The following is a 12,255-nucleotide window of genomic DNA, read 5'->3' as shown; positions in this document are numbered from 1 at the left end:
ATTATTTTTGTTTCTATTGGAAATTTATAACAGTTAAAATTCCAGACTTGTTTGGATGTATAAATACTCTCTACCTGAGTGTACAATTTACATCTGGTTTGTTTTTATTGCTACTGTTATTTCAGTTTTGAAATGTAGCATGTAAACAAAGAAGTAGCTTCTGAATATAAACCTGTTCCTCTGAAGAGCAGGCACAGCTTCTTGCAGTAGGGTTAATTACCAATTACTGAGGGAACATTGTCATAATATATGCATTTTATAACACCCTCTGGGATAAGATGCTGTTGTTACTCCAGCAGATGATATTTGCAATAATACAGAGGTTGTATTAGTAGAACGAGTAGCTATGCCTTATTGACAGCATTCTGACAATATAATTTTGTATAGGACTTCTCTGAAAAAACATAAGAACATAAGAAAATGTTAGAGCCACAGTACTAAGCCAAGCTGCTTCTGGGATTTGTGGATATCTTCAAAATCTGTTACCTACAATAGCCTAAAAAAGTGACCAGTGACCTAAATGATTGTCCTGAGTACATTTATAGCTAGCTATCTAATAAACGACTTCATGATGGTGAAAACCTATTTTTAATGGGTGTAGGAGCTCCTAAAAATACCAGTGATGATATGTCAGTGCTTTGTGTATGTTGACTATGTTCATTTACAGAAACAAACAAACAACAACAACAACAAAAACACACAAATTGCATTACGTGATACATTTTTATCTGAAATCTTTTAAGGTTTTCATTAGCTGAACTAATTGGTTGCTAGGAAATGTATGCCATCAGTGGACTGGTTTGCGGATTGGATTAACTTGTCTGTGGGAGTTTGATATTTCTATGGTAACAGTTTCTTCATTCTGCTGTGATATTTGATCTGTGTCTGATTGTCTGTTCCTTTTCTTCCTCATTAGTCTGCCTTAATCACAGTGAATGAGCCCAGGGGCAGAAATGAATTTGTGCCGCTCACTCTAATTAGAGAGAGGGGAACCTATGGGACGGTCGTCATAACTTTTGAGGTGAGTTTATCCAAAAGACTTCATACAGTAGTCTGTTGGATTAAACTGAGAGGCTGTAATCATAATTTATTGAAGTGTTTGCAAAAGGGGAAGAAGGACAAAATACCTACATCTACATTAGGTAGATCTGTTTCATAAAAGGGATTCATATTAACCGTCATATAGAAAATACTGTAATTATCTGACTGTTTAATTGACTGTTTAATGTTAAGAGGTACTAGAGAAAACCGAGTATATTCTGTCATTTAGAAAGGTACGTGAGGCAACATCAGTATGTATTACTAGAAAATAATGCATATTAAGTATGTAAGAAGTGTCTTATCTAAGTTTTTTTAATTTTTTTAAAAAATATTTATTTTACATACAAATATTCAAGTGAGTCTTTAATGATTATCCCAACTTTGAACTGTGAGTGCTCAGGATTTGGTGAATTTCTGTATCTATAATCATCTGTATCTTGATCTCTATCTTGAATCCCCTGCAAATGAAGCTTTTGAAATAATTAATCATGTTGAATACTTATCCTGTTATTTACATATGTGATTTGAATGTGATACAATTACTGACTTCATTGCTTTCTTTTTCTTATCTAGCTCAGACTCTATTATTTACTTTAAAATTATATATAAAATCTTTCATATAGATATTTCTGTACTAGTTGCCTGGTCCTATAGGGTAAGGCTTTAATCTAGACCTCAAAGCTTTAGTCTAGACCTGTCAAAACCAGAAAAGCTTTGCACTGGATTTTATTAATACTAAATATAGCATGAATAGTTAAAGTACTGAATATGATTCTCTGTGCAATTTTTTGCAAATATGTTTGTTTTAAGGTACAGTAAATCTTACTCTCTGGACAATTACTTAGGTCTGTCTCACATCATTATATATGTATGTTGAAAAATAATTTACAAAATGTTCTAAAACCAAAAAATCCCATATGACCTTTAAGAGGCTTTGTAGTATTTTGAGTTTGACTGTTAAATTTAGTATCTTTAATATCACAAGTTAAGATAGAAGGGACACAAAACCAGTAAGTACTATTACTTTGTCTTGGAATTTATTATGAAATACTATTGATTCAAACTGAATTTGCATGAATATCCTTTCTGTAATATGAAAGAGTCAGTTATGCATCAGAATATACTAAAGACTCCCCATAGGCCTATATGGAAGTAGTTTTCTTCCTCTTATTCTGGAAATACGGGATTTCTTCAGAGTGGTTGTTCTGACTTACACTGTCTGCCAGAAAAGAGCAGATTTTCACAACTGAATGTTCATGTAAGTTGTAAGTTGGAGATGGCTGAACAGATAGTCATTTGTTATGCAAGTCACACTGCATATTGGTTATTGTACTTGCACTGGATTTGTATTCCTGCTTTATAGACTTCTCATCAGACAAATCAATTCTTTGCAGATAAAAGATGGTCCAAACCCAGCTGAAGAAGACCTAAGTCCAGCTAAGGGAAATATTACATTCACACCTGGGAGATCAAAGCTGATTTATAATTTAACAGTGCTTGATGATCAGGTAGGAACAAGCTGACTTCATCTTAGGCTTTGATACGTAGAAGGTTAACTGAAGTTCTGGAAAGACTTAGAGTAATAAGTTACAAAAAGGCTTGGCTTAAATAAGGTTAAAAGCAGTTCTATTTGATGAAGTGATGTTAAATTTTGGCTCTCTGGTCTATTATTTTTACTCTTTCCAAGCTCCCTCTTTAATTCTCATCAGTGAATAGTTTTAGTTTATGTGCATATCCTGGCTGAGCAGACATGTTATCTTTGTCACTAAAGAAAGAATATTACACATTGAAGATTCACAGGGAAAAGGCAGATTCAAAAATATTTTTTGTCGTTGTTTGTTTGTGGTTTTTTTTTTTCAAATATGTTTCAGGGTAGAAACATATTTGAAAAAATCCTAAAAATAGATGAGATTCCTGAAACAAACATGCAGTCTTGTGGAAAGCATGAATACTAGGTGATAATTAACATTTTTCTGTTTTCAGATTGGCCAATTGAAAAAAAAAAACAACACACACACAAAAAAACCAAACCAAAACAAAAAAAAAACACAACATAACTCATAGGTTGTGAGGCTTTCTTTTTATCTCAGAGTAAACAAAACATTCTTCTAATTTGCAACTTGTGATTTTCCTTTTTTCTTACCTGCACTTTTCTTTTGTGTTTTTCTTTTCCTTTATAATAAGCTTAAGAGGGAAAACTGAGACATCAAAATAAGTATATATGATGCAAAACAACTTAGTAAGAAATTCATAAGAAAACAATAATGGTGAAAGGTGTGTGTCTCAGAAGTGAGCACAGAACTGTAAAGCAGCTTGTTTCCTTTTTACTCTTAGTTATAAAAAATGTCCTTCCACATTTCTACTGATACTCTAGTGTTAAGAGGCTGTGCCAACCTGGGGTGCTGAAGTGTAGAAACATCTCTTTCCAATTCAATGTAATATTTCAGTGACTTACACACAGAAATAAATTATTAGGGTCTTTTCTCTTGGGAGGATGTGATTTTATTTATTTTTATTCTGAGAAATGCTCTCAAACTTCTGTTTCTAAAAGTTTGATCTGTATTTGGTGTGTCTAGTCAACGTCTTTCCACTCTTTGAAAGTCTTTCACAAGTGTATGTGAAAGATGAATTTTGCACAAAAACCTTTATTGATGATGATGATGATAGAGTTCACAAGAATCCAGTAACACTACTGTCAGAACTTAATTTGAGCTTTTAGGATCTGAGTTAGGGAAACCAATGAAACAAGTATTTTTCTGAATTGTGCAGCCTTACAGAAGGTAGGGGACTGCAGTTCTGATTTCCACAGCTCTGCATTTATAGTACTTTTCCTGTGCAGGTTTCCTTTTTAAGTATAATTGCAACTTTAAGAGAAAATTAAAGAGGCAAGGCAGCACTGGAAATCATTTATACTATTATATTCGAAGTTTGACTCATGTATTTATTGGTCAATCATGATGTAATTGAAAGCTCCACAATGCCTTATTTATGTAGGATACTAAGATTTTATCTGCAACTAAAATGGCATGTACGTTCTGACTGTCAAATGCGTATTTTTGTACTGCAAGACAGTATATGAACTAGTGAACTAAAACAAGCGTAAGTTAACATCAATTTTAATAAGATAAAATAGGAAATAGTAGTGTAGGAGAGAGGTGACAGAGAGCTTGCAAATCTCACGCTGGAAAAAAAAACAAACAACCTGCATCAGTCAATAATATTATGCAAGTTTAAGTGCCACAAGTCAAACAAGGGACAAAATTGGCCTCAGCTACAAAGACAGCGGCGTGCATACCCTTTGTGCCCTGAAACAGGATCTAAGGGTGGCCAATTAACAAATGTGTAAAAAGAGAAGAAATATTGGACCACAAGGAATTCTGAACTTTTTTTGCTCAGTAAACAGAACTACATGGAAAGGATTCATCAGCCCTATAACAAAGCAATGCCATTAGTAACACATAAGCAATTTTGTTGTGGAATTTATCTCAGAAGCAAATAATACTGTTTTTTCTGAGAGTCCACAACAAGAATGAGATGTGAGGATCTTATGTAATATTTAAATATTTCCTTCTAATCTCTCTGTATTAATAAAATAATGATATTTTCCAGTTAAACAGACTTAGCCTATCAAGACTGGGGAATAAAATGTAATAATATAAAGTAAAAAATATTAAATTCTGCAATTCAAGGCTTATAAACCCTTCTTTTTTGTCTGCTGCATCAGTTATTAGAGACTAAAGAGCTAAAACTAAAGTGCAGTTCTAAACAAACCACATGTAGAAATGCCAAAGTCTAATTAATAGATAAGCATCAGCAAGCACCTTCTCAGAGCTGTGACTGAAGCTGTGCTGGGAATGTGAGTCTGTCTGAAAGTAGGAACTGTTCTTTTTCCCGTTGAATAGGAACAAAAGGGCCAAGGTAGGTTGTGTTCATATGTTGTTCCTCTGTTCTTTCAGGCATGCATAGATGTAAAATGGTGTTAACATCAGCAAATAAAGATGTCAGACTAAATAACTGTCAGGAACACTTGTGTCCAAGCAGAGCAACTTCCACAAGTTGAGTTAGGATCTCCTCACACTCTCTAGTTGGAAAGATAGAGCTTCATCTGATTCTTGCCTAGTTTTTGTTTGCCCTTTTTTTTTTTTGTCTTTTCCCACTTTTTCATATTTCCATAGCATAGAAGTATGTCTTAGAAAATGGAAACATTCAATTTTGAGAAGGGATTTTCAAAGTTGCAAGCGAGTTTCTTTTTGCCTGTTTATTTTAATGTGAAAAGGGTTGTAATGTTTGTATTATTTCCCTTTATTGCTAAATATACATAACATATTTCTAAGTAAGTGTTCTGCATATATTTGAAATGGGACTTACACCCTGTTGCTACTATTATTTTTCCAGATACCTGAAAATGATGAATTGTTTGTTGTTCATCTCAGGAGTGTGGAGGGAGGGGCTGAAATCAACACCACAAGGAATTCTGTTCAGATTAATATTAAGAAAAATGACAGCCCTGTGCGATTTGCTCAGAGCACTTACATGGTGCCTGAGGAAGTCGAAATGCTCACAATTCAAGTGATTCGTGGTAAGGATGACAGTGGAAAATTAATTGGACCTGATGAATGTGAAGTCTCCGTCAGTTACACCATCATAACTGGGAATTCAACAGCACACGCGCAGCTCAATTTAGACTTCCTAGATCTTCAGCCAAATACAACTATTGTCTTCACACCTCTAGTTCATGAAGTATATATGAAATTCAAGATCCTTGATGATGCCATACCAGAAATTGCTGAGACCTTCCAAATTATGCTCCTTAAGGACACGTTACAGGGAGATGCTGTTTTGGTTAATCCATCTGTTGTTCACGTCACCATCCAACCAAATGATAAACCCTATGGAGTGCTTTCAATCAACAGTATCCTGTTTACTCAAACTGTTATCATTGATGAAGACCAAATTTCAAGGTACTACAGATCTTCAAACAGTATCTCGTCATGTTAAGGGATTTGTTTGGCACTGTAAAGCATCCTTAGGATTTCACTGACAGTAATTATAAAATCAGTAGTGAAAAATTAATATAGAAATCACCTACTGTGTAATTATTATAAACGATATAGAATTTTCAAGGGAGAAAATGTCTAATTATGCAGAAGTATTTTAATATTTATGAACTATATATGAGAACTGTAAATATTTAATGACATTATCAAAATACTGAAAAACCCTTAATCTAAAAGATGGATCAGTGAAGTTGTGATGCGGCCACACACCCATTCATACAAGTGGAAAATATATTTCAGGCTTCCTTTCCCAGTAAATCTTTGTCTATACTGTATTTAAAGTCAGTCTCTGGTTAAAAAATGGTGGTGAGTGTCTTCTGTGAAGTACTGAATACCCATAGACTTCCAAAAAAGTTAAATACATGTAATTTTACAGATAAATTAAAAACAAATCTCCACACAAATCTTTACAAGCAGAACTAATATCTATACAATATTGCCAGTTTTAGTAAAAATGTCCACTGCTAGCTAGTGATGGTGGTTCATCCCCAGAGAAAGAGGTAATGTATCAACCTATGATTTTATGAACAATTTCTAGTATGTAGAGCCCAGCACTTCAATATTCACTTTTTTTTTTTTCTTTCTTATACACAGATACAGGAAACGTGACATTTCCATAATCACAAATATTGATAAATTATATTTCAGTGCATAGGCAAATAGTTGAGTCACTTTATTTTAAATAAAATCATTATTTAAACACTCATGCCTGACAATTGTATTTTGATATAGTCCATAAAACAGTGTAGAAATTTAGTTGAGAAAAAGTTTTCTGAAATTTAACATCTTTCCTGAGAAAAAATATAAACATGCCAACTTTCCTCTTCTCAGTATCTTTCTTACTGTAAACAAAATAAATTTTAACTAATGTCTTTAGATATATTACTCATGTCTTTATGTATATTATCTCATGAATAAGCAACCTGAGAAAAGTCTACTTCTGTGGTATGATTTCACAAATTTTAAGTCCTGACTCAAATGTCAGTAGCAGCAGTTAATATCGATTCCACTGAAGTCAGTATAAATCTTCCAGGGAACAGATAGCTAAGTAAACCGATATTAATTATAATTGCATGTTACAGATTTTTATTTTCATTCAAAACCACAGGTTTGAAGGGATCACGATCGTAAGAAATGGTGGAACACATGGAAATGTTTCTGTGACCTGGGTCATAACTCGAAATAGCAGTGATCTGTCACCTGTGACTGCAGACCTTGTTCCAGAGACCGGGGAGATACATTTTGATCAAGGACAGATGCTGGTCACACTTTCACTGACCATTATTGATGATAACATACCAGAAGAAGCAGAGCCCTATCTTCTGAAGCTCTTAGCTCATACAATACAGGGAGGCGCAGAAGTCAGCGAACCATCTGAGGTAAGTTTGATTTCAGAACTTGTTTTGAGGAGGTGATAGATAATAATTAGGGAGTAGGATTAGGATTAGGATCCACCAGTTTTGGTGGATTGGCTAAATTGAAGTAGTTGTGCTTGAGTTTAAGTGAAGCAAGCTGATGTATTCTCAGTATAAAGAGCCACATCCAAAGTCTTTGGCTTAACATATTTTATAAGGCCAGACCTATTTAATGCAGTAGCATTTAGCTTAGAATATTCCCATCATAAATATCATTGCATAACTGCTATCTTGATTGGTTGCTTGCTAAGAGAAGGTTGAGCATTTATTTTCACTTGCTTATTTGCTGTAGGTACTGGAATGTTTTACACAGAGTAACAGCTTCAAGAGGATGGCTTAGTGATTAAGACTAACCTCTGAACTTTTAAATAAGGGGTAATTAGCATTACTGACAATTCTGTGACTCAGGTCCCTACTTTGCTTTTTGAACATATGATTGGAATGAATTTGGTGAATTAAATGATTTTTTCACAGTCTGAAATATATTCAAATTATTCACTTTGGCTGCTGAACCAAAAATCAGTTATTCAAAGCTCATTCTGACATAGATGAGGCATAGCAGGAAAGTTGCTGCTATCAGTGGTGTGCTGCTTGTGCACAAGCAACACTTTGGGGCTGTCAATCTGATTTCTTTCTTGAGTGCCAATTCACTAACGATAAAAATGTATGATGACAGTCAGGACATACTTTCATGAAAACGTGAAAACTGTGGTGTATATTAATTGTAGCATTGAGTAAGTGATGCTGTTTTCTGTTTTGCAGCTTTTGTTTTACATTCAGGACAGCGATGATGTTTATGGCGTAATAAAGTTTTATCCTTTGGAGAATCAGAAGATTGAAAGTAATCCAACAGGACGCTTTTTATCCTTGAGTTTTGTAAGGGAGAAAGGAACAGTTGGAAATGTGCAGTTAGTTTATACTGCACTGTATATTCCAGCTGGAGCTCTGGATCCTGAGAGAGCAAAAGATGGCATTCTAAATATGTCTAGAAACAGCATCCTCCTGTTTCCAGAAGGAAAAACACATCATACTTTGAGTATACCAATAAGAAAAGATGCATTTCTTCAAAATGGTGCTCATTTCCTCATACAGGTATCTCAGCTGTTTTGTTTTTGTTTTTGTTTTTTAGCTTATTTAATATGAGGAATATGATTCAATAATTGATCCTTCCCCTTGACTGTAATTTAAATGACCATTCCTGTAAAAAAAAAAAAGTGCTTAGCTCTGAAGCAAAGATTTTCTTATTTAAAAAGACATCTTTCATAACTATGCTATAAAGTTTTCTATCCCTAATCATTAGTAATTAAACAAATTTTAAAACTAAAGAGGATTCAGGTACTAATCATGGAATTTATCAAAATGAGATCAGCGTTGTCTGTTGCTTGCCCCTTGAAGCATGTTTCTGCTTGGCCTCTGACTTGGAACGTGAAAAAAATAAGGTTCTTAAAATTAAATTACTGAAGCAGGAAAAATTTCAGAAATGACATGCAAGTAAATGTATCTTGGGCTTGATACAGGTCCTTCTCCAGCAGGTCATCCCCCAGCCTGTACTGATACTTGCGGTTGTTCCTTCCCAAATGCAGGACTCTACACTTGCTCTTGTTAAACCTCATCTGGTTTCTTCCTGCCCAACTCTCCAGCCTGACCAGGTCCCTTCCAACCCCTACAATTCTGTGATACTGTGATCTTTGCTCTTCCAGCTGAACTATTCTAAATTAAAAAGGGTCAAATATACATTATATATTATATGTATATTATATTGCATTTATATATAAATTTGTTAGGAGAACTTACTTTTTTTTTTCCCTGTATAGTTTTCTTCACTTTTTTCTTTCCTTTTTTTTTTCTATCTCAATTTGTAAAAGATAACTTTTATCATCGTTGAAGGTGTTGATGTTATATCCATGAATTTCAAATTTGCCAGGTTTTATATTTTCCTTATAGTCTACCAAAGACGTTGTAATCACTTCTAAGACCTTTGAAAGATTTCCTCCCTCCACATCCTTCTCCCTACATTCTCTTACAGGAGGAATAATGAGAACAAAAAGTTTTGCCAGAATTATATTGTTTATCTAATATGCAATTTTATTTATTTATTTATTTATGGCATTCACAGTTAGATTAGGAATTGCCTTCTGAAATACTAGAACACGTTAGTATGTTTTATGATTGCAAGAGGTTTGAGAGATCCACAAAATTCTTAAATGTCTAATTCCATGTATTCAATGTTTTTTTTTTTTTTTTTTTTTTTTGTCCTTTGACTGTAGTCAAGACACACATCTGATAAATATTTCAGAATGTTCAGTCATTCCAAGCACTTTGCCTGGATTTTCAAACTGTAGATTCCAATCTGTTTTTTTTTTTTCTGTACTTTCTCCATGAACTATAAATAAAATCTTTGTTTGAAGAAATTAAATCAGAGGAGCTTTCCAGCTCAAATAATTAATTTAGAAACTCATAGAGAAGGAAAACACCACTATTTATCACTGTGACAATCCTTCTGCATCGTGAATAAATGATAATCTCAGTGAACATGTTTAGAATGAGTTGTACTTAGGCAAAATAAAGAATTGACTCAGGAATCAGCAGAGAAGCAAATGAAACTGTAGGATGAATAAAGGTACAGGAGATAATGTTAATGTGAGATATATTCCTTAGTGACACCTTCAATTAAATAACGTGCTGTAATCAGAGATGCGGTTTTTGGTATAGCTAGGAAGATTAACTCTGAAAATTAAGCTCATAAACTAATTGTTATTGTTCAAATAACTATATATTTTTTTCTCTTTGTACTGGTTTCCTTTAAAAGGTACTAAAGGAAACATTGCAGAAAGAGTAAAATCTCTGTTCTTTATTGATTATTACTTTATTCCAAAGGTACCATACAGGATCCAAATACAGCATACACTTTAAATAGAGCAAATTGTTTTGGCTGTGTAGTATTTCAGAAAGTTTACTGAGCTAATAACCGCACAATGGTGCACTTTCATCCTGTTAATTGCAGAATCGGGGCCTATGCTAGGAGAAAGCTCAGAAAAGAGGAGAAACAAACAGTGCCATCATCTGTTCTTCAGACTTTTGATAACAAGTTGGAATGGTTGAGAATCAGTTACTAAATACAGTATTTGTAAAACATTTCCATCTATCATCAGATAAATGTTCATGCATATTTCTGGGTGTTACTCAAGCAGTTGTGGAACAAAATATGATACAGCCCACATATTTATAGAGTTTGGTTTCAAGAACTGTAAGACTTTAAAAATCATCTTTTGAAATGGTGAACCATGATTACTATATGAATTTAAGAAAGGCCACTATTTTATCCCCAAAAAATAAAGCTTTACTCTATGATAACACCTGATAACTCCAAGAAAAAATGTCAGTGGGAGTTTATGCCCCAGTGAAATGTTCACAGAAATATATGCAAATCTGTTATGGAAACATTTATTGTAATGATGCATGTAGACAGAATCACATGGAATAAATAATATTTAAAGGAAATAATTAAACAGGCAAGTTCTGCTTTCCTTGGTGTGTCACTACTGGTGCTGGGCTTAGCGAGTGATGCTTCCCTTTTAAAGAAAAGGATGAAAAAAAATCTATTTCCTCTTAGTATCTATAATCTATCAGAAATGCAGTGACAAGTAAAATACAGTTTTGAAATACTGTACTGAATTTAAATTCTTAATGTGGCTCTGGTAGTTCTTAGATAGAGAATTCCTTAAAATTTTGTGGAGAGGAAAGAAAAGTGGATTATTATTTGGCTGTTTGATCAAGGGCTGTAAATTATTATGACTTCAGTGATTTCCCTAGATTTTTATCAATGCAAGACACAAAAAATGATGTTAGACAATTGCCTATGCTGCTCATCAATGACTGTTGTTAATAGCTCTAGTAATGTGTCAGCTGATCTGGAACAGAGTCTCTCTCTCTGGCTTGATCTGTGTTTAATTACATACACTAACATGATTTGTCTGGGAGGTGTACCATTCTGCTGACAGCTCAACAATATCCACTTAATTTCTTTGACATGTCTACTTACAAATTTTTATAACAGCAGTGCTATCAGTAGGAAGAATTTGCTCTGGAGATGTATACTTCCTTTATATGAAAATTACTCTGAAATGTCAGAACTGTTCTGACTTGGTGCTGAGGCTTCTTATTTCTCACTTTTCTTTTACTTTTTCCTACAGCTGGAAGGAGTTGAACTGGTGAATAGAATTCCTCTAGTCCCATCTGTGAGTCCTAGATTAGGCGAAATTCGAAATATTTCTTTGAGGATTACTCCAGATATTGCAAATGGAGAAATAGGCTTTATTAGCAATCTACCGATTATTCTTTCTGAACCAGAAGATTCCCCTGCTACGCTGGTAAGTAAGCCTTTTTATATTGTCTTTTGCTATGGAAAACTTATTTGGAGAAGGTGGAGTTTGCTGTATTCAGTGTAGCATTTGACAATTAATGTGAGGAAAAGCCTTCCTGTAAGTTCTGTCTTATCCTAAATATTCTCTTCTTTAAAAAAAAAAAAAAAATGCTCTGAAATAATCTGTTACTGATTTCCAGAGAACTGAGATTGGTCTTTGCTTTCTGTGTAAGTATCTAAAACCAGTTAGCCCTTGATGCTCACACAGAGCAAAAGATACTGCAGTTAGTCTCTCTCACCAATTGCGAGCATAGTCATGTAAAGTAGGACTGAGACAAATCCTGAATAAGATAGATCATTTCCCATTCTCAAATTAGAA

The 12,255-nt window shown here is 33.9% G+C and overlaps 1 protein-coding gene across 1 annotated transcript; it reads left to right on the top strand.

Moving 5' to 3' along the window:
• Positions 1–568: 568 nt before the first annotated feature.
• Positions 569–11,098, top strand: LOC310891711 (adhesion G-protein coupled receptor V1-like; the record flags this gene model as incomplete). The annotated part of the gene is made up of 6 exons (XM_083853956.1): positions 569–574; positions 917–1,021; positions 2,436–2,549; positions 5,437–6,002; positions 7,207–7,477; positions 8,276–11,098. The coding sequence occupies 6 exons, from the start codon at positions 569–571 to the stop codon at positions 8,654–8,656; spliced, it is 1,443 nt and encodes a 480-aa protein (XP_083710082.1). The 3' UTR covers positions 8,657–11,098.
• Between the last annotated feature and the right edge of the window lie 1,157 nt (positions 11,099–12,255).

The sequence above is a fragment of the Anser anser genome (genome assembly GCF_964211835.1).
Source record: "Anser anser genome assembly, contig: HAP1_SCAFFOLD_197, whole genome shotgun sequence".
NCBI lineage: Eukaryota > Metazoa > Chordata > Aves > Anseriformes > Anatidae > Anser > Anser anser.
Note: the sequence above shows the minus strand (reverse complement) of the source record. Positions and strands in the feature narration are given on the sequence as shown.